Below are 26,954 nucleotides of genomic sequence, written 5' to 3' on the forward strand. Positions count from 1 at the left end.
AAGCTTCATCCATGTCTAGTGTCTGTTCTATTTTTCCCTGTTATGACAGATAACAAATATTTTTTATCTCTTTTAAAAAATATTTTTTAAATATTGCACGTACATGTAACAAAGTATTTATCATAATGTTCTGTAAATAGCATTAAAAAAGATATCAGTTATACTGTTGTGCATAAATGTCAGTAGTGATGTTGTACAATGAGGACAGAAATAGTCACTAGTGAGCCACTGTGCTTACCAATGCCTGAATTTGTGTACACAATATATTAATTCACAACTTAGTGAACTATGAAGCTGATTGAGACGCACCCTTTGTATGACAGTGGATCTTGAGGGCCAGAGTTGAGAACCCCTGACATACTATTATTAGTTGATAATCACTCATGAACAATGAGTACACTTTCATTTGTACAGAAATATGCAATATTTGACTCATATTCAGTGATGCTATTATCTTTTATTCCCTTTTGTTTGTGTGTCAAAATGTAAAAAAAGTAAAAGCGAATATGGACAAAACAGATTTCATATCCACATAAACTTTCTATCAATGGATGATCTATCCAGTGAGTCTTGTAGTCTGCAGTTCTGTCATCATCACTTTAAGGATCAAAAAACACTGCTTGAGTGGTGCAATGTCCCTGAAGCAAAGCTAAATATAATTACATTGGTGGTGGTTGAGGAGATCCCCCTTACAATGTAAAGTGCTTTGAGTGTCTAGAAAAGCGCTATATAATAAATGTAACAAATTATTATAATTAAATATTATTTAAATATGTTTTTACCTGTCCAGACAAGGGTTTACCTTCAATATTTGGGGGTAGAAAAAACTTTAAACATAAGGTGGACAGGCAAATAACAAGTAGCCTACATAATAAGGTTCCATTGATTGAAATTTCAGAGCTACAGACAGTACTGGCACTTTCATGTGAAGTGCATTTTTGAGCCTAGTATGTAGTGACTATAGATAATGAGTCATTCAATTCAGTTTTATAGAATATTAGTATATGTCAGTAATGAATCAAGGTTTAAACCCATGATTTTTGTAAATTTTACTATTATTATTTTAGGTTCTGAACGGGTGGAATCGGACCTGGAGAACTAACACGCAGCAACTGGAACACGCTGGAACACACACACACACACATGCATATATATCTAGAGAAATTGTTTATAAAAATAAAAAGTATTTTTGAAGTACTATTGCTTGTGTGTTTATTCCTTGGGTAGTTAAATTTTGTCTAATCTGACTGATGACATGTTTACACTAAAGGACGTTAAAAGGACCTGTAGCGAACGTTCGCTGAGGCCATTCAGGGAATGTTCTGGGGACCTTTTATTGTTAGCTGGGTCTTTAACCTTTTGTCTGTAAGCAGACTTGTTGCCATCCTGGATGAGACTGACGATGACTGTAGTGTCATCTGCAAACTTCAAGAGTTTGACAGAGGGGTCAGTAGAGGTACAGTCATTTGTGTAGAGGGAGAAGAGCAGTGGGGAGAGAACACAGCCCTGAGGAGCTCCAGTGCTGATGGTGCAGGTGTTGGATGTGAGTTTTCCCAGCCTCACTAGTTGCTGCCTGCCTGTCAGGAAGCTGGTGATCCACGGACAGACAGAGGTGAGGACGGAGAGCTGAGTCAGTTTATTCAGAAGCATATTCAGGATGATGGTGTTGAAAGCGTTGGTGAAGTCCACAAACAAGATCTTTGCATTTTTGTACTGCTGTGACTAAGCCATCTTGTAAAATTTATACAAGTGCCCCCACTCCCCTTTTTCAAGCAATTAGCAATAGCATTAGTCAAAATCATGTTGCTTTAAGGTTAGTGAGTAATAAATATATTGGTTGTAGGCTATAGCATTCCTAGTGTACATTGGTTGTGGAAACCATAAAGAGTGCATTATAGCTATACAACAGTGAACCATATTTGGGGAATTAATTTATTCACACAGAATTCAGACAACACTAATAGCGTATATTGCATATACATGGAACATGGATACATGGTTTATGACTTGTTGAACATATGAAAAATAGGGAGCAGTCAGACACTTAATTCTTGCAGCTCAAGTGAGCTGAACTCATTTAGGTGTTGCTGTCTATGCCAATTAGTGAATATGGAATTGGGTATGAATATTAAGAATGCTTTATTAATTTCTTTTAAGTATTATATGTACTGAATAATATGAATTTGAGTTTTTAATCCTTGGGTACACTGTCTAATCAAGTTACATTCAGTTATTGTTATTAAATTTCCATTTTCCAAACTGCCTGTTCTCTACAGAGATTGTGTAGTCTCTTTCAGCATATGGCCAATCCATCACAGACAAACACTCTCATTTATATTTCATAGTTATTATAATTATTAAATAAAATTATTCACCTAATTTTAAAATACAGACACAAACTAATGTCAAATTTAACAGCATGAGAACTAATCAAATGTATCATGAATCTCTTGATAAAACAAAGATCTGTTCTTCAGCTCAACAGCCTTAGGGAGGAATTTAATGTCAAGCTGAACTTGGTGGGAAACATCCTGCTGCTCTGTGTAGTGCACACTGGTACATGCACAAACATGAGATGTTTCAATCAAGCATCCACACTTTATAATTAAAATTGTGACATATTAAGTTGCTTTAGACAAATCTTAAATTAACAATGAGATCAGGATACCATGTAGTTTCATATCTTGTTCAATTAAATATTTTTTGCACATTTTTTGTAGCCAAACTTGCTTCTTCCAACACACCTACATCACTTTATAATACAACTGGTGTTCAAATTCAGCATTGAAATTTTGTACCTCAGATTTTAAAGTAACATATTGAAATGAGTGCATCATTTCAGTTAGTTATTGGCCAATAAGGATGATCTTACATGTTTTAAGAGTGTGAGGGGCTTTACATTAGTGAAAAATAAGCAGCGTCCATAAAAGTTTAAACATGTACAGAGCTCCTTTTATCTGAGGAAAGGTATATGGGGGAATGCAAGCGTCTATCACTTGAGGGTACAATCAATCAGTCAATTTTACTTATTAGCATCACCTTTCACTTAAGCTGATTCCTTGCTGTCAGCAAGTTTTTGATGAAAATAAGGTCAGCACATCCTCCTTTGTCAGTGTCAGTCCCATTACCAGCATATATAAGGACTCTGATCTGCTCTATTGTACTCACTCTCCAGCCAGAGCAGAGTAAGACCACAAACCACCGTCCACATGGCTACCACCTTCTCCAGCGGCAGCTTCATTTCCAGCAGGTCCTCAATGGGCTCCTCACTCTTCTCTTCTTCAGGTGGAGGAGGTGGCCGCATCAGCGCCATGAGGGCTGGCAGCGTGTATGGAGGCGCAGGAGGTTCAGGGGTCCGTATCTCCAGTGCCTCTCGCTCCATGGCCTCAGCAGGCTCGGGAAGCGGCTTTGGAGGATTCGGTGCTGGTGGTGGATTCGGTGGTGCCGCAGCTGGAGGAGGATTCGGCGTAGGTGGAGGAGCAGATGACAGCATCATTGGCAACGAGAAGTTCACCATGCAGAATCTCAACGACCGTCTGGCTACTTACCTGGAGAAGGTCCGCTTCCTTGAAAAGTCCAATGCAGACTTCGAGGTGAAGATACGACAATTCCTTGAAAACAGAATCTCTCCAACTGGCACTGCACGTAACTACTCTGCCTTCGAAGCTACTATTGGTGACCTTCAGGCTAAAGTAGGTCTAGCTAGATACTTTGTGCTTACTGCTATAAGAAAATTGCATAACCTAATAATCTTTATTACCATAAAACAAGTAAATAACATAAAAAATGCTCACATTTTTTGCAGATCCTGAGTGCCATGCAGGAAAAGAACACAGTCCACCTCAGCATTGACAATACCAGCTTGGCTGTAGACGACTTCAGAATGAAGTAATATTTGTTCCATTTTTCAATAAATTTGTATAGCATATATGTTATGGAAATGTACAGAAATTATAGAAAAACAACAACAAATAACTGCTTAACTAATTTGCAAGCAGCTTTTGGGTAATGAGATATGCTATACACATGAGTTTCTTTATTCTACTGAACACAAAAATAACATATTTTGAAGAATAGTGATTTATTTTTTTTAATATGGAAGTCAATGGTTACTGTCAACTGTTTGGTCATCAACATTCTTCAAAATCTTCTTTAACTAGTTATGAACTCCTATAAATAGTATAATAGAGAAAAATAGCCAGCCACAGCAACAAAATTCTTGATGTTGATAAAAGACAGTTCTTCTGTATAATGTTCCTTTCTATTGGACAGATATGAGAACGAGCTGGCAATGCGTCAGTCTGTGGAGGCAGACATCGCAGGGTTAAAGAGTGTGTTTAGTGAGCTCAACATGACTCATAAAGACCTCAACCTGCAGATCGAAGGGCTCACTGAGGAGCTGGTCTACATGAAGAAGAATCATGAGGAGGTAGTAAATCATTGCAAAACCTTTAAGCGTAAAGCACAAGATTTAGGCTAAGAATTGTTCCAGCTAAATATTTTAGACAGTCAGGTCACACAGGTGTTTTATAGCTTCAAGCTCTAGATGTCACTGTTTTGTAACATATTTCCTTACCACGACATTTGAAGCCAAGAATGAACAAATGATAATGAGAAGATATTTGAAAATCATATATGATGAATCTTCAGGACCTCTTGACCTCACGTGAACAAATGAGTGGACAGGTCAATGTGGAGGTTGATGCGGCACCACAGGAAGACCTAACCAAAATTCTAGCTGAGATGCGTGAGCACTATGAGACCGTCACAGCCAAGAGCCGGAGAGACCTTGAAGGCTGGTTCCAGCAGAAGGTTGGTTTAGTCCATAACTTGATTCTTTGATAACAAACACAGTCATATGCACTCTAGGAGCCCACCGCAAATATGTTGGAAATAAAATAACAATAGTTCATGAAAGAAAGGCAAAACACCTACAAGTTAGAAAATAATTCATCAGACCTTGCAAAGATGATTTGTGTTTTGAAGAGAAGTAGTGTGTATGTCCGTTAAGTCTATAAACATTGGCACAGCTAACCCTACGTTGGGCTTATGCATGCATTTAATTAAGCGATTGTTTTAAAACACTTCTTTTACAGTCTGAGACCTTGAAACAAGAGGTTGCAACAAGCACAGAGACCATGCAGACTTCAAAAACTGAGGTCAACACAGCGAAGAGCACAGTACAGTCACTAGAGACTGAGCTTCAGTCTCTCCTTTCCATGGTGAGTATATAGAAGAAATGTACAGCCCAAAATCTTCGAAGATTTGCACACATAAGTGACACTTAAAGCATGGTTTGGTGTGCATTAGAAAAAAAAAAAACAACAACAAACAAACCAACTGGTATTCACTTTAAAAAACCCAATTTTTAAGCCAAATAATTCAGTCATTTGTTACATTTAAATGATAAACCCATTCAAAAGTAAGGGAAAAGGTATTTGAACTCTTTCTGGTTGGCAAACTTTTTTTTTTTTTTTTTTAATTCTTAGTTTGGGTTACTGCTAACATATCTTTCTCTCATTATCCCTACCTCACAGAAATCATCCATGGAAGGCACCCTGAGTGAGACTCAGAATCGCTACAATCTGCAGCTGTCCGGTTACCAGGCACAGGTGAGAATTCCTGAGCATAAGGATATGAATCTCATAAATCTCACAGACAGATCTCTTAATGCAGCCAACCACTAACAAGACTTTAAACTGAACTGTGCCGGGGTTAAAAGTTCTGTCTTCTCCCTTCGGGCTTGTAGGTGAGTGGAATGGAGGGTCAATTGGTGCAGCTTCGTGCCGATCTGGAGCGCCAAAGTCAGGAGTACCAGATGCTTCTGGACATCAAGACCAGACTGGAGCTGGAGATTGCAGAGTACAGGAGACTGCTGGATGCAGAAGCCAGCGGCAGGTAAATCACAGACTACGTTTGTGCAGCTTACACACTCTTCTCCATAAGCTAGAATATTCTTGCAAACATGCAGACTGAGAAGCATTCTTTTCTTGAAAAAATAAATAAAATGATAAATTTGTTTTTTCATAAATAATTATTCTTATTCTAATAATTGTAAACAACACATGCAATAAATATAAGAAGATTGTATGCAATAAATATAAGAAGGTCGTATACCTATAGTTATTTATTGCACTATTCATAGATTTTGGGGGATTTTAGAGTTTAAAAAAAAAACAGCATTTATTTGGAATAGAAATCTTGTTGTCTCTTTACTGTTACTTTTGATCAATTTAATGTATCCTTGCTGAATATAATTGTTCATTTCTTAAAAAAAAAAAAAAAACCTAACTGAACCCAAACATCTGGACAGTAGTGTTGACAGTTAGTATTGAACCTCTAACATCTATGAAACCTTTCAAGTCCACAAAAGGTTCTTTATAATGGACAGAGGTTATTAAAATGTTCTTCACACTAAGCTTCTTTTAAGAACTGTTCACTTAAAGGTTCTTTGGGATTTTAATTATTATTATTTTTTAATGGCATTGCTGTGAAAACACCCTTGGGAACCTTTATTTTTAAATGATAGTTTGGGGTTCTGTGGAAGTTTGTGGTTTAAAGCTGGAAAGACCACATTTGTAGTACAAACTGAGATGTACAGGATTAACTGGTTGGGTGTTTTTGTTTCCAAACAGCCTCACAATCTCTGGATCTGGCTCCAGCTCGATCACTACCACCAACACAGCAGCGATCACTGTGGTGGAAGAGGTGGTTGATGGTGGGACGGTGGTTTCGTCCTCTTCAACATCCCTTGTTAAGTGAAGCCCACCAGACTCATGTTGGTTGGAGAACAGACCTTTAGCTCCTCTCATGCTGTCAGAATATGGTGGTTGTCTGAGCATTTACAGCAATAAAACTGATGTCAGAGACAAAATGTGAGTGGTTATGTAATCTATTGTACATGGATGCAATTTAGAGATGTTTCATTTTAAGTAACTCACCCAAAAACAAAAATGTACTAAAAATGTACTCAACCTCAGCCCATCTGAAAGATTCTGAAAGCCTGTGCAGACCAACTGTGTGGAATATTTCAGCACCTTTTTTAAACTGAGCCTCCGTTTAGAGAGAGTACCTCTGCTTTGGAAAAGGTCGTGTTTGATTCCAGTTCCAAAGAAAGGTTGTCCCACTAAGCTAAATGACTGTAGACCTGTTGCACTCACATCACACATAATGAAGACTATGGAGAGGATAGTCTTATCACACCTGAGGCCACTGGTCTGTTCATCACTGGAACCTTTGCAGTTTGCTTACAGCCCCCAGGTTGGGGTCGAGGATACCATTATATACATGCTACAGAGGATCTATCCACATTTAGACAGGGCTGGTAGCACTGTTAGAATCATGTTCTTTGTCTTTTCCAGTGCTTTCTACACTATTCATCCAGCATTACTTGGGAAAAAAACTGGAGGGAATGCAAGTGGATGCTGCAGTGATCTCCTAGGTCACTGATTATCTCACAGGCAGACCACAGTTTGTGAGGCTGGGGAACTGTGTGTCACAGGAGGTGGTTAGCAACACAGGTGCTCCCCAAGGAACTGTTCTGTCTCCTTTTCTTTTCATCCTTTACGTTCTGACTTCCAGTACAACACAAGGCATTCTCACCTGCAAAAGTTCTCTGATGACTCTGCTGTGGTTGGGTGTATCAGGGATGGGCATGATTTGGAGTACAGGGCACTCATCAATAGCTTTGTGGAGTGGTGTGAAACTAATCACCTACAGCTAAATGTTAAAAAAACAAAAGAACTGGTAATTGGCTTCAGGAGGAAAAAGACACAACTCACCCGTCTGTATAAGTGGCGGTAATGTGGAGATTGTGGACTCCTACAAATACCTGGGGGTCTACATTGACAATAAGTTTAACTGGACTAAAAACATGGAGGCAATATACAGGAAGGGACAAAGGCAACTGTATTTTCTGCAGAGACTGAAGTCCTTCAATGTATGTAGCAAAATGCTTAATATGTTTTATCAGTCTGTGGTTGCTAGTTCTCTGTTTTATGCTGTGGTGTGCTGGGGCACTGGTATGAAAGGGGGTGATGCTAAACGGCTGAATAAACTCAATCAAAAAAGCGAGTTCTGTCATTGGACAGGATCTGGTTCCTCTGGAGGTGGTTGTGTAGAAGAGAATGATGCCCAAATTGCTAGCAATCATGGAAAACACCACCCACTCTCTAAATGGCATGCTTCTGGCATTGCGGAGAAATTTTAGTTGGAGACTGATTTCGCCTCGGTGCAATAGTGAACGGCATAGAACAGGGTTCCTCAAATCTTTCCCTGAAGGGCCAGTCTGCTGTTTTTGCAGTTTATCTCCAACCCTGATCAAACTCACCTACCTGTGATTTTCTAATGATCTTGAAGACTCTGATTAGTGTGCTCAGGTGTGCTTGATTAGGGTTAGAGCTAAACTCTGCAGGAGTGGGCCAGATTTGAGGATGCCTGGTATAGAAGGTCTTTTGTACCCACTGCAGTTAGACTGTATAACACATCTCTCTGGTGCAAAGGTACCTTTTATCCCAGTTTATAAATTTGATCCCAGTATATTTATATATTTATCCCAGTATAAATCTGAAGGGAAATTACCTGTTTACATATTGTATTTTATTTACATGTTGTATTTATTTTGTGTCGTATGGTGTATGTTTGGCTGCTTATGCAAATCAATTTCCCTGCGGGGATTAATAAAGTATCTATCTATCTATCTATCTATCTATCTATCTATCTATCTATCTATCTATCTATCTATGATGTATATGAGTTTGTTTCTTAATTGAAACAGATTTGGAGAAATTTGGCATTCTATCACTTGTTCACCAATGGATCCTCTGCAGTGAATGGGTGCCGTCAGAATGAGAGTAATCCACACAATAATCCACAAATAATTCACTCGACTCCAGTCCATAACATTTTGTGAAGCAAACAGCTGCATGTTTGTAAAAAAAACAAATCTATTATTAACAAAGTTTAAACTTTAAACTTTAAACTGTTGCTTCCAGCTAAAATGCAAGTTCGCTATCCATAATATTGCTTTCTCCGTTGAAAAAGTAGTTTTGTCTGATTCAGGAGAGAATACGTAGATCAAGCACCATTTACAAGTGAAAACAGTCCAAAACAGTTTTATCTGTGGATTTTGACGCGAGAGGACAGGCAGGACTTTTTCACTGGAGGGTGACTTGTTATGGATTATGGACTCTTATTTTGGTCAGAAGTGGCAGTTTAAAGTTAAAAATGGCCTAAAGATGGATATGTTTCTTACAAACACGCAGTTTTTCACTTCACAAGATGTTAATTAATGGACTGGAGTGGTGTGGATTACTTGTGATTTATTATGTTTTTATCAGCTGTTTGGGCCCTCAATGTGACGGCACCCATTCACTGCAGAGAATCCACTAGTGAGCAAGTGGTGTAATGCTAAATTACTCAAAATCAAATCCAAAGAAGAAGAAACCAACACAATCCCAATCCCACCACATCCTCAATTAAATCCAGGTGAGAAACATTTACATTACATTAGGTGTATAATGTTTTCAAACGACTACTAAAATAAAGCTGACTGTCTTTAAATTGTCAAATAGTTTTAAACCACACACAGACAAACAACATTATAAACTAGGTTAGCTAAGCTCAGAACATGAACCATGTAAACAAGCTACAAAAGATTGATGTCCCAGCAGTTTAGCAACAAACTGATGACAGAATCTGCTGAATGAAAAAATATGATAAAATAAGTAATTCACGTCTCACGTCTTTTAACCGCACACAGAATAACAAACTCAGCAAACTAGTACTGTAAGTAGGAGAATTTGTTCAAGTCCAGTATTTTAGAACTTGTTATTTTGTACAATTTTGTGCGGTAACTTTATGCCATAAAAATTTGGTTACAGTAGGTTTTTGTTTAGTTCTCACAAACACAAGTCTGGTAATCTGTATTACCATCTTTATTTATTAATCTCTTCCATCTTTATTTGACCCTCTAACTCTAGCACTCTCTATTCTACTAATATTCTTAGAAAAAAAAAAACTCCCTTTTAGACTTGTACTCTATTGCTTTTTTTTAACAAAAAAACTAACACTAGCTTTTCTAATATTTGTTTTATTCTATTTGTTTTCTTTTTATTATATAATTAAGAAAAAAAAAAACCTAGCTACGTGTTCTGCATTAAGTCTACTGAGACTTGTTATAGCACTTGAATATCATTGCTCTTTTTTTTTTTTTTTTTTGATTGCTTCCGTTGTCCCCAATTGTAAGTCGCTTTTGGCTAAATGTATATGTAAATGTAAATGAAAGAAAAACAATGGTAGTGAGAGTAAACATTCATTTCACGCAGGAATTAAAAATCTCACATATATGTGTTTTGAATATATGTGTCTCTGTAAATCCGCTCTCTGACAGCAGGTGGCGCTTATGGAAAAGCTGAAATACAGCTGTTTCCCGTGAACTCCGTGGACAAAGCAGTATTGCGATTAAGAACACTTCCTTTACATGGAGCTAAAATGAAAATAAAAGCCCTATTTTCACTCAAACTACTCTGCATGCTGTGCGCACGTGAGACTGTTAACGTTACTTAAAACTGTGCTTTGTGCTGGACAGTATTTATTTATCGTGAGTTGTTCAGATCGCGGTAATCGAATACGGTTTTGAAGATAATTAAAGGATGAAACGGTGATACTAAACGTGGGGAATTTTATCATAATTTATCGTTGACCCCCTGCCAAATTATTACCCCTCTCGTTGAAATCGCTATCTGATTGCCTAATCCTAACCCTAAACCTACCAATACTAGGGGGGTAATAATCTGGCAGGGGTCAGAATTGGGCACAACACCAGTAATCGTTACATCCCTAGTGTCAACTAGTTAATCCAGCATCAAACCAGCAACAACCAGCATGGTTTATAGATGTATTTATAGATGCATTGTACATATAGACGCATTATAGATGTCTTTCATATAATTTCATTTAATATAATTTAAAATGACTTGTTGGTTTTTTAAATTTTCTTTTTTAAAATGTTTTCCAGTTAAATCACATAAAGACTCCTAATACAAGATACACTTTTTGAGTAGATATTTTGCCAGGATTACGTGTATTTTTAAAAATATACAAACATAAAAATAAGATTATAATAATAAATAAAAAATAAGAATTATCAAAACATAAAGCACATTCAAGATACGATCTATGAAAATAAGTCTTAATATCTTACATAGTTTTGCTCATCAAGTATACTTTTCTTGTTTTAAAGGTTTTCAGATATTTTAACTGGAAAACAAAAATATGCCATTTTTGCCATTTAGTGCTAACCACAGTGCTCACACTGACTCTATGAAGCAATAATATTAATAACTGATTCTACTGAAGTATTAGAATTAAGTCACACCCATCACAATTACTCGCGTCATGACTAAAAAGATCAAACGGACTATACTAAAGTAACAATATTAATCAAACCCCATGCAATGAGTCCAATTCAGTGGTCCAAAGATAAGACAAGACAAGACAAGATAAGATATTGAGTAGCATCGGGTCAGTAAAGGGTCAATGAAGTCAGGGATGAAGAATGGGATGATGCAGAATGTCAATGAAGAACGGGATGATGCAGTCAACATGGGACTGCACTTCATCCTGAAGCTTCAAAAACTTCATCTCTCCATCCCCACCTCCATCTACCAGTGGATCAACAGCTTCCTGACAGACAGACAGCAGTTAGTAAAGCTTGGTAAATTCACATCCAGCACTCGAACCATCAGCACTGGAGCTCCTCAGGGCTGCGTACTCTCCCCACTGCTCTTCTCCCTCTACACCAACGACTGCACATCTAAAGACCCCTCTGTCAAGCTCCTGAAGTTTGCAGACGACACCACTGATCGGCCTCATCCAGGACGGTGACGAGTCTGCTTACAGACAGGAGGTTAAGGAGCTGGCTGTCTGGTGCAGTCTTAACAACCTGGAGCTTAACACGCTCAAAACTGTGGAGATGATTGTGGACTTCAGGAGAAACCCCCCTGCTCTCCCCCCACTCACCATCATGAACAGCACTGTGACTGCAGTGGAGTCATTCAGATTCCTGGGTACCACCATCTCTCAGGACCTGAAGTGGGATATTCACATAGACTCCATTGTCAGGAAGGCCCAGCAGAGGTTGTACTTTCTTCGCCAGCTGAGGAAGTTCAACCTGCCACAGGACTTACTGAAACAGTTCTACTCCGCCATCATTGAATCCATCCTCTGCACTTCAATAACTGTCTGGTTCAGCTCAGCTACCAAATCTGACCTCAGAAGACTACGGAGAGTAGTCCGGACTGCTGAGCGAATCTTTGGTACAACCCTCCCCACTCTCCAAGCTCACTCTGTAGTTATCCAGAGTGAGCAAAAGGGCTGGTAAAATCACTCTGGACCCCTCACATCCAGCACACTCCCTCTTTGAACTGTTACCATCTGGTCGACGCTACAGAGCTCTGAGCACCAGAACGACCAGGCACAGGAACAGTTTCTTCCCCCAGGCAATACATCTCATGAACACTCAACAATAAACGTGGAACACACAACTATAATACATTATCCATTCACCACACTCACTTATTTTATTTTTATTTTTATAATTTCTAATTTGCACATACTTGACCTGTACATACATAGTTGCCTATATTATATATTATGTTTTTTTTTTGCTGCTTTGTACATTGGTTATTGGCTATTTGTTGTTATTTGTTTTTATTACCTGTGTCCTGTCCTGTTACTGTCTTTCTGTTGCACTGTGGAGCTTCTGTCACTACAACAAATCCTTGTATGTGTAAACATACTTGGCCAATAAAGCTCATTCTGATTCTGATTCTGATGAAAATGGCAGTGAAAAAGCAGTTGGCATTGCACAATCTTGACAAATATGTTGCACAGGTACCTGAAATGAAAGATTTATCAACATTCATCTGGAATGAAAGAAATTTCACTTAGTACTAAAATAACAAGGCAAACAAACAAATCTAGTTATTGTACCATAGCTTTGCATTAACCTCATCTTTCCATCAGAATGCTTCTGTACATACGGAAACCTCAAATGCCAGCCCAGCCCAGCCAAGCCCATAAAAGAAACGTGGTTTGGTCAGTAAGCAGAATTCATTTTTGTGGTAACACGCCTGTGGAGGCGGCAATGCTAGGTCTTATCTAGGTCTTATTGAAAATAATGGAAACAAGTCTATAAACTCCTGTTTCTAGGATGAAAACTGCTGTGCTGCAGGGCTCTCTACACAGGATTTGTCTCTAAAAAATTTTACCCTGAATTTCAACAACTTTTGCATTTTTAAACAATGACAAAACAACCAAGAAAAAGTAAAGGAAACACCATAATGCATAATAATTGATCCAAAAAAGGAGAGAAAGTGTCTATGGTGAAATAAAACATTTTGTGGATTGCAAAACCATCCTGTGTTACTATTTATCTTCTTTCAATGCAAAAGATAACGATAATAATAAAATAGTGCGGTCAAATGATTAATCGCAATTAATGGCATCCAAAATAAAAGTTTTTGTTTACATAATATATGTATGTGTACTGTGTATATTTATTACGTATATATAAATACACACACATACTGTATATATTTTGACCATATTTACATGTATATACAATTATATATTTATATTCTTATGTTTTATATTATATATAACTATATTTAATGTATAAACAACATATTTTACTTAAATACATGCATGTGTTTGTATTTATATATACATAATAAATATACACAGAATACACACATTAATTACGTAAACAAAAACTTTTATTTTGGATGCGATTAATCGCGATTAACCGTTTGACAGCACTATAATAAAATAAAATAAATATAAAAATGAATAAAATAAACAAACATTGTTTTCCAGTAAATTTATCTAACATCTTAAAAAAAAAAAAGCAATTGCATTTACTTTTGAGAAAAAAAGACTACATTTTTTGATGAACAAAATACAGTAAAAGCAGTAATATTATGATATATTATTACAATTTAGAATAACAGCTATGTTTTAAAATGCAATTAATTTCTGTGATGCAAAGCTGAATTCAGAAATCATTCTAATCTGCTGATTTGTGCTTATTACCTTTATATTATAAGCTATAATTGATATATTATCTTATATCAGTGTTTGTACAGCCATTTATGCACACGAAAGTCAAACAGAAGCTGGAGGATTTGCTAACAGTGTTTTTTACCCTACATTTCTCCTTAGCTGTGACCTTTAAGGTGTCTGGAATCATTCCAGTGAATGCAGTGAGATGACATGCATGGAATTCCAGGCTTTGTGTCTTATATTCAAATTCACTCTATAAAAGAAGCCGGCGTTCTCCTTCCTTCATTTACTGACCTGCCAGAGCAGACGCAGACGGAAAAAGTCTTGGTCAACATGGCTTCCACCTACTCCACCCGCAGCAGCTACATGTCTTCTAGAGGCTCCACGCGTATATCCACGTCTAGCGTGGGAAGCAGCAGCGTGAGCACTGTGAGGGCCGGGAGCGTGTACGGTGGCGCAGGAGGTTCAGGGGTCCGCATCTCCAAGGCCACTTACTCTGTTGGAGGTTTCAGTGCGTCAGGATCTGCAGACAACAGCATCATTGGCAATGAGAAACTCACCATGCAGACCCTCAATGACCGTCTGGCTGCTTACCTGGTCAAAGTGCGTTCAATGGAGAAGGCCAACACTGATCTGGAGCTGAAGATCCGTCAGTTCTTAGATGGCAAATCCTCCCCTGTTGCTCATAACTACAGCGCCTACTTTGTCACCATACAGGATCTTCAGGCTAAGGTATTTTATGTTTTTTGAAAGATCCTAAATATAGAGCTAATATATATATATATATATATATATATATATACATATAAAACAAATATATGGGTGTATATGTCCAGATCATGGCAGCCATTCACTTGAAGGGTGGAATCCACCTTAGCATTGACAACACCAGCCTGGCCATGAATGATTTCAAAATGAAGTGAGTCTTTCCAGCAGATTCAATGCTTATTGCATGTTTTCAACACAAGGCATAGAAGAAAATCGAATGATAGCAACATAATGCAGTACGCAGAAAAGGAAATTTAGGATTTTGGTATTTATTTATTTTTATTAAACATGTATAGAATATAGAATAAATGTTTCATATTCTTCAAAGATCAAAACAATATAATTTGTAATAGAACAATGCAAAACAGCAGCATTTTATTCTTGTGGTCTCCAGTTATTATAGTGAAGTAAAGGAAAGTAAAATAAAATAAAATAATAAAACAGTTTCTTAAAATAAAATAATTTTTAACTGAAGTCAAGGCAACATTTCTCATTTGAATTTAGTTTAACTTGATGTCCTAAAACTAATAAAAAAAACTATACAGACATAAAAAAAAAATAATAATAATAAAAATGACAAAAACTACTAAATTACTAAAACTTAAAAATAAAACCTGGGGGAAAAAACTAATTCAAAATATTAATAAAAACTATAATATTATCTCAATAATACTAAAATAAAGCTGGTGGTCTTAAACCCCAAAGGTATCATATTATACCATGAACTTTTGACATAATATTATATCTGTGACCATAACATTTACAACATTGTTTTAACTGTTAATTGTTTTCTGCAGAAATTATTTATAAAAATTATAGCAAGCTTCGTAAAACAGCTCTACACTAGAGAATGGATACAATAGCATGAGTGTTGCATTGAATCAGTTTTACCTGAGTTTGGAGGTGGTATTGTGTCCAATGTTTTTAAAGAGCATGTTTGTGACAGATATGAAACCGAGCTGGCCATGCGTCAGTCAGTGGAAGCAGACATTGCCGGCCTGAAGAGGGTGCTTGGTGAGCTCAACATCACCAGAAAAGACCTCACCATGCAGATCGAAGGGCTGAAGGAGGAGCTGGTCTATCTGAAGAAGAATCATGAGGAGGTACATAATGATTTAGTAGCAGAATAACATATTATACTGTATATACATGTAACCTTAAAATAAGATACATTGACCTGAGAAGCAAAGCTGCATATTTATCATTTAAAATTATTTTCAGATTTTGTACTATAAATAGGTCACTATCAAGTAAGCAAATCATATAATTTATAATTCAAAAGAAATTGTTTTACAAAATGTTAAATTGGAATTAGATTTTTTTTTATTAAATGTTTAAAATGATTTTTTACAAATTTACTAAAACTATTACTAAAAAATGCATTATAGCAGCATTAGCCAATTTAATTCAAATTATATTTTCTGAAAACACGTCCTAATATTGTATACAACTGTTCTGCTCAAGCGAAATTCGGGATATATATTGAGACATATTTTCATACATTTTTACTGGGGAAAAAAAATAAGAGACTGAACATTTTGTATGATTTGTTACAATTTAAGTATTTTTAGTGCTGTTAAATATGACAAGTGAGGTTACATGAGACTTGACATGAATATGAACATATTTTTAGGATATGTTGGCCACACGCACACAAATGAGCGGACAGGTTCACGTCGAGGTCGATGCAGCTCCACATCAAGATCTCACCAAGATCCTGGCAGAAATCCGTGAGCACTATGAAGCAGTCACAGCGAAAAACCAAAGAGATCTGGAGTACTGGTTCAAGACAAAGGTGAAATTCATCAAAACATACAGGGACAGAAGCCTTTTAGTGTGCTTTTCATGACCAAATGGTGTGATACTCTCTACTTTTTATTTCAGACGGAAACTCTGAAACAAGAGGTTGTCAGCAGCACCACGGACCTGAAAACATCTCGCACTGAAATCAATACGGTCAAATCCTCACTGCAGTCTTTGGAAATCGAACTCCAGTCCCTCTCAGTCATGGTCAGTGATACGGAATTGACCGTTTCTGTGGTGGTGACTCATTATATTCGTGCTTTAGTTTGACTTTATTCTGAATTTGCGTGTTCTTATTACTGTAGAAAGCATCTTTGGAGGACTCATTGAATGACACCAAGAATCGTTATTCCATGAAGCTGTCTGGCTACCAACATCAGGTGAGTAACAAAACTGATAAATCATTTACTCACCCTCATGTCAGTCCAAACCTGCATGACTTGCTTTTCTCTGTGGAACACAAGTAGATATTATTTAGTGCATCTTAAAAATGTAAGATAAGTCGATCCAAAACATAACTTGTTTTTTGTGCTCCCAGGTCACCTTCCTGGAAGAGCAGATAGTCCAACTCCATGCTGATCTGGAGCGCCAGCGTCAGGAGTACCAGATACTCCTGGACATCAAGACCAGACTGGAGCTGGAGATCGCAGAGTACAGGAGACTGCTGGATGGAGAAGCCACGTGAGTTGATCTGTTCCCTGTCGTTCAAAAAGCAGTTAAAATGTCCTACCAACACACTACTGCTATTATTATTTTATTGAGAGTTACAATGAAAGCCTCATAACTGTTGTTTTTTTCTCTACAGCGTCAAAACAACCTCCAGTTCCACCTCGAGGACTAAAGTCATCACAGTTGTGGAAGAGGTTGTAGATGGAAAAGTGGTCTCCACCTCCACATCCTCATCCATATCTGACGCTCGCAGACTGTGATTGGCTGTAATGCCTGTTTGTGTTTGCAGCATGCACAAAACTGGAAACCAAATTAAATAAAACGCCATTTAAACTCTATTCTGCTGGAGTTTTTATTCCTTTATTTAATTATGCATATTCAGTTGAACTACTTAATCTTAAAAGTGGGATTATGTTTTGAATAATGATAATAATAATATTAATAAAGTTATTTAAAAATATTAATACACTGAATACAACGGTTAATGAAATGTTATTTTGCTGAAAATGATTACCTTTAATTACAGTTTATTTAATTATTAAATTACCTTTTTGCAGAAATTATAGGCCTACATTTCTATCTACGTCTAAGACGGTATAATTACACATCTTATTTTTAATTTCACATCCTCATCTATTATTGTTTACTTAGGGTTAAAAAAAAAACTGAAATTAAAAAGGCCTATATCGGGAAATGGTAATGGTTACTGGTTCATGATTCTTTTGTCACGTCTTCATTAGGTCCAACAATCCACCAGACAGGGCTCATTTTCAATATCTATATTTTTCATGAAATAAAAAAGACTTGTAGTGCACAAACAACAGATGGCGCTCCTGAATGTCGAATAAGGTTTGGCTTTTTTTTTCTTCCAGTTATTTCCACATATTCACCAGCAAACCTTCGGCTTCGTGAACAGTTCAAAACATTTCTACAGTCTGCTGAGTCTCAAATTCATACAAAGTGTAATGTGATTATAACCCTTACAAAAATTAACCATGGTTTTATTGCAGTAAAAGTGTAGTAACCATGCTTTTTTGGTGTATTGATGCACTTTGTAGTAAAATATAAACCATTAAACTATGGTTAGTGTAGAAAACCCATAATTCGTGGTATGGTTTAACTATAGTAACCATGGTGTTTTTTAAATAGCTTTAAAAAACAGCACTCCCCCACTCACCATCATGGACAGCACTGTGGCTGCAGTAGTCATTAGGGGTCCTGGGCACCACCATTTCCCAGGACCTGAAGTGGGACATTAACTCTACATCACAATGACTCTATAGTGAAAAAGGCCCAGCAGAGGCTATATTTCCTCCGCCAGCTAAATTCAACCTGCCACAGGAGCTGCTGAAACAGTTCTACTCTCACATCATTGAGTCTGTCCTGTGTTCATCTATAACTGTTTGGTTTGGCACAGCTACCAAAACAGACATCAGAAGACTACAACGAACAGTCAGGACTGCTGAGAGGATTATTGGTGCCCCTCTACCCAACCTCCAAGTTCTCTTATCTCTCCAGAGTGAGGAAAAGGGCTAAGAAAGTCACTCTGGACCCCTCAAACCCAGCTCACTCTCTCTTTGAACTGATGCCCTCTGGCCGGCGCTACAGATCACCGAGCACCAAACCAGCCAGACACAAGAACAGGCCATATCCCACCTGAACAACACATAACACACCCCAGTACTGTAAATCTGTAAATAACTCATCAAACCTTCATCTGTACACATGCACATTCACAGTTCTGTCTATGGACATTTTTATTTTCTGTATATTTTTTATTATTGTCTATTCTCTTCTTCATTAGTGTTTTTATTACCTTAATTATATGTTGTCTGCACTGTTTTTGTACTTCTGTACTGGAAGCTCCTAACACCAAGACAAATTACACTTGGCAATAAAGCTCTTTCTGATTTGTTTTTTTTTTTGCTTTATTTGTGGTAAAAACCATGGTTAATCCATGTCCAGAGTTAAATCTGTAAAGAAAAAAAATTCTATAGTTATGCACAACAACGAAAATGTAGCTTTCGTTACTTAGAAGGTAAGTTCCATAAAGCACCTGAATGAAGTTGTGTGCGTTTTTACGACCTTGGAGCCCCTTACAGTTAAATGAGTACAATTAATTGTCGTTGATGACAAAACTCTAATGATGAGGTGACAGCGACCTCTGGTGGCTGACCTAAAGATCCCAGATATCAAAATAATACTGAGATGGTGGCATTCTACAAAAGTTATTAACTGTTTTCACCTCTTTTGGAAATCAAATTTCACTTTTAGGTCAATATTAAACATTTAGGTGTTTTCATCTAAAAGCTGTCATTTAAAAGTTCAGCCATATATATCCTCGTGGCATTCACTGTTGCCAAATACTATAAATTTCAGCCAGCAGTGAATAAAGATCTGACTCAGAAAACCATGCTAGACAAAATACAGCTTGAAGTAATTCCGGTTTGTACGCAACAACTCCTCAAAGATGCATGGATAATTACCCTGGAACAGCTGGGAGTTAAGTGGGAATTAAGTCTTTGTGTTTTTTCATCAGTCCACATCCTTAAACATAACTCTACTGGCAAGTCATTTCACTTTTCCCTACACTTCTGAATCATTTAGCATTAATGAAGCTGAAGTACGTACACAAGCCATGCACGAACAATAAAAACTGCCTGTTATATAAAAAATAACCATGTTGATTTTTACTTGACAGCTGGGGGAAAGGATCCAGATCTTTTCAGTTTATGCTAAGTTTACTTTAGCCTACTTTAGACTGGCTCCCTTGTGAAAGAGTACACTTTTGGGACACCAATTAGATGATAACATCCATAATAACTATTTGGAGTCAAACAAAACAAGTTCAGTGATTCTCACAGGACCTGCAAATTTCATCAGTGCTGGAGATAAACCATGAGCAGACCCATAGAATTACATTCAAATAAACAGATCAATGCCGCAAATTAATATGTATGGGGAGAGACAATTCTGTTCAATTCTTGGATGAATGCATTTTGCTTTTATTTATACTTGAATATCCAATTCGCCAATTTCTTAACTCCAAATAACTCCACAGTTGAGAACTTTTTTTTACTGCTATTGAACCTTACTTTGTGTTGCTGATTAACTACTTTTAAAACACGTGCATTCCCCGTTTCTCTGTAACAAACACCTCTGTTTAAGAAATTCCAGAGATGATTGAGCTACTCAACAAATTGTTCGAAACATTTTATGACTCATGAGAATGACATGTAAATATAAAAATCACAAAACGTTTAAACAGCGACTGAGACCTAATAAGAAGTGAGAAAGAAGCTACGTTCTTCTACCACTTCCATTCATCTACATCCATATAATCCAGTTTTTACTGGATTGGAGGTAAACCAAAACCTACAGGTGGAGAAGTTGTTTAATTGATGCCGTTTGAACAATCGGCCGCAAGAGTCAAAGATGAGATACTCAATCAATCCCAAAATAGCCACACTTAAACAATCATAAAGTTATTTATGACTAAGCAGGCAACACACACCAGCCTTAAAGAGGTTAGTTCACCTAAAAATTACAACTCTTTTGTCATTTGCTCGCCCTTTCTTTTTTCTGTTGAACACGAAAGAAGATACTTTAAAGAATGTTGGTAACCAAAACGTTGATGGTAGCCATTGACTTATGTTTGTTTACCAACATTCTTCAAAATATATTTTGGTGTTTAACAGAAGAAAGAAATGAATACAGGTTTGGAACAACTTGAAGGTGGGTAAATTATAAAATAATTTCCATTTTTGGGTTAAACTATCCCTTTTATAAGTATTCCATCAATTTTGTTTTCAGATGCACAAGTTAAATCAAAACTGTATTGACCATTTTGCATTTGTATTTGTCAGCCACTGCTGTAAATAAAGGCATGGGTGAGAAACGTCTTCAAATGCACAATGGAAATACAGGAACTCAATTCTAAATTAAAAAGCAAAAAAATTAAAATAACAGCAGATTTTTTTGTTGTTGTTTTTTTTTACATTAGTTTCTTTAATAATTAATTCCAGTACATGGTTTAAGAATTACATATTATCAATAAACGTGTACACTTGAGTATTTTACTGGAGGAAAGAAACTAGAATGGCACTCACTACGACACAGATCAGACAAGATACAAAGACTCTCTGTAAGCTCACTGATCCCAAACATAGACACTTTCATAAGAGAAAATCAGTCACAACTGTACCCAAAAGAAGATATTAAGAAAAGAAGAGAGTAAGGTATGAAAACATAATGAAACATATATATCTTATAATATATTTATATATATTGTAGCTTTTATAAAAAAAAAAAAAAAAAAAAAAAAAAAGAGTAATACTTAATGAGACGTAATGAGGTTTCTTTTAGCTACTATCGTTACTGCGACTGCTGCCACTGCTAAGATCGGGCCGTTCTCTTTTGTGAATCTGCTCGTGTGCTTTGAGATGACCTGATTGGCTGAAATTCTTTCCGCACTGCTGGCAAGTGTACGGCCGTTCGCCCGTGTGAATTTGCTGGTGTGCTTTAAGATGTCCCAAGCGACCGAAACTTTTGCCGCACTGGGTGCAGCCGAACGGTTTTTCCCCGGAGTGAATCTTCTCGTGCGTTTTGAGGACCCCTGAATTGCTGAAAGTTTTGCCACACTGGGAGCAGCTGTAGGGCTTCTCGCCCATGTGGATTTGCTGGTGATTGCGGTAACTCGTCTCTTTAGTGAAGCTCTTGCCGCACAGCGAACAGCAGAAGGGCCGCTCTCCTGTGTGGCTCAACTGGTGGGCTTTGAGTTCCTTCGTTTGGCTGAAGCTCTTACCGCACTCTGCGCAATTGAACGGCTTCTCGCCCGTGTGCAGCCGCTGGTGCGAGCGGAGGTCGTCCGCTTTGGTGAAACCCTTCGGGCAGTGCGCGCAAGTGTAAGGTTTTTGCCCCGTGTGGATGAGCTGGTGCCTTTTCAAGTTACCGGCCTGCCCGAAGCTCTTCCCGCACTGGGAGCATGTGTAAGGCCTCTCGCCGGTATGGATGCGTTGGTGGGTTTTCAGGTTACCCAGAGTGCTGAAGTTCTTCCCGCACTGAGTGCAAGAGAACGGCTTCTCTCCTGCGAGGTTGCGAGGTTTGCGTGGAGTCGGCGCATGGCCTTTTGTGCTGGTTTGGTTGTGCGCGCCAGTCGCTTTGCTCGCCTGGACCGACGTCAGTTCGTAAAGGTTTCCCGACTGGAAATCCGAGTCCATTTTCCCCATGCTGTCGATGATGGTTTCGGGCCGGAGCTTGTTGAGTTCGGTGCGCAGCTCCGCCATGTGAATGGACTCCAAGCCGTTCATCTCAGTCTTGATGTGGCTGGACATGAGGTTGGGTTCGTACTCGGTCTTGATGGCGCCGAGCTCGCTGGCGTAGTAGCTGTGGAGGTCCGAATGCTGCTCCGACTTGATGTACTCCAAGCTGTCCGAGACATGAGTGATGTAGTCGAACACCAGACTGGGTTCGTAGTGTGACTTGTAGGAGTCCAGCTCCGTGCTGTGGAAGGAATGGAGGTCGCTGTGGTGTTCCGATTTGATGTAGTCCAGGCCGCTGATCTCCATCTTGATCTGTTCGGAGCCCAGCTCAGCCGTGCTTAGGGGCTGGATCACGGACAGGTCCACCGTGCAGATGGGGTCGAGGTCGGGCTCGCTTTTGATGCACGGCAGCATAGCCATGGGCTCCACGATCTCGGAGGCCAGCGAACTGAGCGTCGGCGTGCTACATTCTGACGACAGCATGGTCAGGGTTGGCGTGGTGCACTCTGCTTGTAAAGGGTCAAGCGGCGGCGGCGTGCCACACTCCGACACCAAATTGTTTAGTCCTAAAGTGATGCATTCTGTCTCCAACTCCGCCATCCTGGTGGAAATGACTCCACCGCCTGACAGAAGCGTCTGTTATGAGTATTATACCTTACTTTCACACAGATAGAAGTGGGGTTCCTGAGTGGGGATTGTCACCGCTTCAGCGACAACCTCTGGCCTGGGTTAGGAACAACGGTTATTCCCCTAGCTCCTGGATAAGGAAATAAAAGACAAAACAATTCAATACATAGCATTTAAACACCAAATGAATGTTGCTTTATTTAGATGCAAAATCATAAAAACTTTGCAAAAGTTTTTAAACAATGGAACCAAATTGGAACCAAATTTTGATTTCCTGTTGATGAAGTGCAACTAAGCTATTGTCACCACAAGTTTACGCTAAAATTTTAATTATTTATTATTTGCAATGACTATTTGACTTGTGAAAATTAAATCCACTATGTTTTTTAAAAGCAGACTTAACACTTATTTTAATTGGCATTTGAACAAGTTTGTAATTTTGGGTATTATATGATTTGCTTTTAATATGGTCTTTTCTATGTAATATTGTTTCCCTTCTGTACAACGCTTTGGTCTACCTTTGTAGTTTTTAATGTGCTTTATGGATACAGATTGGGTTGAATTGAGACTTGGTGGACAATTTCATATTTCTCTCTCTTATTCATTTCCAAACAAACATTTTTATTTTATTTTTTAGCACCTATGCAACATTGGGTGTTTAATTAATGCTTTTATCTGTGTATTTTATCATATGCTGGGATATATAGTTTGGTCACACGTGTCTGTTTTATCACAAATCAGCTAAATAGTATTTTCTGGCTAACTTTATTGCTATTTTTCACAAACAATAAACAAATGCATGCAAACTAGACTATACCATTATCATTCGCAATCATAGCTTATGAAGCAATTTGTTTCATCATTATTGTTTAATTGAATAGCTTCAGTTTTCCTTTGATAATTATGACTATGATGGCATTCATATGCACTGATCTCACAAATGCAATATGACTTGAATGGAGCTTGTGCAGGAGCTGTCAAAATGTAATCTACATTAAAGGAAAAAGTTAGCACTTCAGATAATGCTCAATTAAACACTGATTCACATAATTTGTTATTTTGCATGTGCTTCAAAAGTCATATCAAAATGGCTGTTGTTTGCATGGCTTGAATGCATGTTTATGCAAAACACGAAATTACACAAACTCTTTGTATAATTTTGCTCTGCAGAACACTAATAAATGCTTACAGCATGTATCAGATGTGAACGAGAACAATAACCTGACATAAGTGTCTACCCATCAAGATGTCAAAGTCAGTCTGACACATTGCAGAAGCATTACAACCAGATGTTAACATCATAATTTATTATTAGAGTCGCACAAAATAAAAATGCCATGCAAATTTGAAAACTAATTTTAAAACAAAAGCGCGAGATTCAAGCTTATATTGCAACGTCGTGGCATTTGTGTAATAGTCCGTGCCGACTGATTGAAAGTACACATTTAAGGCCGGCGAAAAACAGACAACAAAAATAAAAAGATAAAGAAACTTGACGTAAATGTGAGTTGAATTTTTTTTACTGGAAATCACTAAAGCAACTAGTCAAGGTAGCTTCGCTAGTTCGCCACGCATCATGCACTTTTCTGCTGCCTTTCTTGAATCTGGCGGCGTTTTTGCACACAATAAATCTTTTGCGTTTTTTTTTTCTTTTTTACGAGAGAACGTTTTAATGCACGACGGCCGGGAACAGAGACCCTGATACAAACACAGAACGGGTTGCGAATTGCGGGTATGTCGGCACGCAGGGCGCGTTTCGGTGTTTCCAGCGGTGGTGATGAAGAACATACAAAGACAGGAGGGTAAAAATGCCACAGCTTCAGCGTGCGCGAGCCAGTGGCCATCTTGTTAGAGAACGTCGCTGCATCAGCCAACTGAACGATCCGCTGAGGGAAAGTTGAGCCAGCTGCAACTTTTGAACGCAAACATCGACTCGTTCACCTTTGCATAACAATGCAAAACGCTCGCTTACGCGGGGAGTTGCATGACTTGCGCGGTTAATGCACGCTCTCATCACCACCTATCAGGAGAGACAGGAGGAGGAAAAGAGGGATGAAAATAGCAGAACGCGAATAAAACCGTTCGGGAGAACGCCTCGGCTATTTTTATTTTTTTTTTACCTGTTCATTGCTTTTTTTTTTTTTTGCGGCCGTCAACGCGCCGTAAGCGGAACCCACATCAAACCCCTGCCGGACCCGCCACGTCCACCTTGGCCCCAGCGTCCAGCAACCTCCCTGTCGCTCACACTCCTTCTCTCTCGCTCTCTCCTCCCTCTCATGGACTAATTCCGCTTCGTTTTCACTCCCGTTGTCACTTTCCTCCGGGTTTCAGCCGTTGCACTTCCGTCGTAAAAATGTAAATGCGCGCGCAGCGGGACCGTGCGCTGAGCTGCTACTTATTTACTTCCTACAAATGCTCGTTTTCGTGCGTGTTATTCGAGGCTGAGATGAATACAATAAACATTTGCACAGACTTAGAACATGTGTTTTGTGCAACCAGATGTGTCGTTCCTTCTCTGGCTGATGTTCATGCTATCATCATGCATCATCTGAAGGAAGAGACACATCGGCAGTTATTCAAAATAAAAGCTCTGGACTGGAGACTGGAGAGAAGAATCACATGCTCTGGCACTCCACAGATGTTATGGAGTGGATGAAGTGTGCATGATTGTTATTAATCGATGATTTGTAAATGATGAGTCCTGCATTTCATTGCACAGGACAAACGGGTTGTAACAAAAAAAAATCAAATGACTTCTTTTTACGCATAATATACATTGTATATATACATAATATACAATATGCGAAATACAACCATTGATAAGAGAAAAATGTGAAACTAATGAAAATAAGATGCATGAATGTAAAATAAAAATCTACACCAACTTATTTCACTTTATTGTAATTTTATATTATTTGTTATTTATTTAGCCTATTGGAACCAGATGTGATCTAGAATGGAGTTATGAAGTTTAAAGCTAATAAGAAATGTTAATAAAAAATATTATTTGATTCTGTAAACAAACATGCATTACCTTTATGCATAGAACTCCTATAATATGAAGAAAACAATGCATAATATTTTGCTGTGTAAAATATTACCATTATTAACAGGAAGCGGTGAAACAATCAAATAAAATGCATAAGGCATTGACATGCGTGTTCCGTGCATGTTTTACAAAGAGAAAACAAATCTTGTATTATCAAACAAGTTCTTACTGTTCTCAACATGAATAACAGACAGTCTGGGTTACACGGTCTGGATTTAGTTGTATAATGGGAATCAGAATCACTCATTCCACAGAATGCTTTGTATACAATAACCAATGTCTTTCTCATTCATATGTGTAATACATAAAAGCAAGCAAATGCACTCCTCCTTTTGGCCCAGGTGCACTTATACACGGGACATTTCAGTAAATTACATAATCATCTGATGTAATGATATATAGTGAATGAAATCTGAATTATAAAGTGAATTATTCGTATGTTTAACATAATTGTATTGTATTATATATAAACATATGATGTTTTGCTCCTCCATAATTAAACCCCAGAGGACAAGACAGTAAAATTGTTCCTCTCTCTGGAGGGAGAGGATGCATATATACACGAGTTGTAGTTAGAAATTGTTCATCTTTCCCAACAGGATTCCCTCCAATAATGTGTTTGTCTCCATTACACTTTTAGACACAGTTTACAGATGACACAACTGTGGGTAATGTGCCAACAGGACCTCAAGGAAACCAATTGATAAGTTTAA

General features: G+C 37.9%; 3 protein-coding genes across 3 annotated transcripts; 2 read left to right on the plus strand and 1 right to left on the minus strand.

Annotated features, from left to right (window-relative positions):
• Positions 1-3,209: 3,209 nt before the first annotated feature.
• Positions 3,210-17,642, plus strand: LOC306847468 (uncharacterized protein; the record flags this gene model as incomplete). The annotated part of the gene is made up of 15 exons (XM_079381413.1): positions 3,210-3,692; positions 3,806-3,888; positions 4,273-4,429; positions 4,651-4,812; positions 5,097-5,222; positions 5,538-5,612; positions 7,582-7,699; positions 14,291-14,796; positions 14,901-14,983; positions 15,779-15,935; positions 16,466-16,627; positions 16,717-16,842; positions 16,941-17,015; positions 17,174-17,316; positions 17,441-17,642. The coding sequence occupies 15 exons, from the start codon at positions 3,210-3,212 to the stop codon at positions 17,562-17,564; spliced, it is 2,580 nt and encodes an 859-aa protein (XP_079237539.1). The 3' UTR covers positions 17,565-17,642.
• LOC306847339 (keratin, type I cytoskeletal 13-like) lies at positions 5,661-7,975 on the plus strand. The gene is made up of 2 exons (XM_079381238.1): positions 5,661-5,898; positions 6,636-7,975. The coding sequence occupies exons 1-2, from the start codon at positions 5,759-5,761 to the stop codon at positions 6,760-6,762; spliced, it is 267 nt and encodes an 88-aa protein (XP_079237364.1). The 5' UTR covers positions 5,661-5,758; the 3' UTR covers positions 6,763-7,975.
• A 3,901-nt stretch (positions 17,643-21,543) lies between the features above and the next one.
• On the minus strand, positions 21,544-25,507 carry LOC306846993 (uncharacterized protein). Its single transcript, XM_079380726.1, has 2 exons — positions 25,313-25,507; positions 21,544-23,322 (listed from the first exon to the last, which is right to left on the minus strand). The coding sequence occupies exon 2, from the start codon at positions 23,163-23,165 to the stop codon at positions 21,666-21,668; it is 1,500 nt and encodes a 499-aa protein (XP_079236852.1). The 5' UTR covers positions 23,166-23,322; positions 25,313-25,507; the 3' UTR covers positions 21,544-21,665.
• Positions 25,508-26,954: the final 1,447 nt, after the last annotated feature.

This window comes from Barbus barbus (assembly GCF_936440315.1).
Source record: "Barbus barbus genome assembly, chromosome: 27".
Lineage (NCBI taxonomy): Eukaryota > Metazoa > Chordata > Actinopteri > Cypriniformes > Cyprinidae > Barbus > Barbus barbus.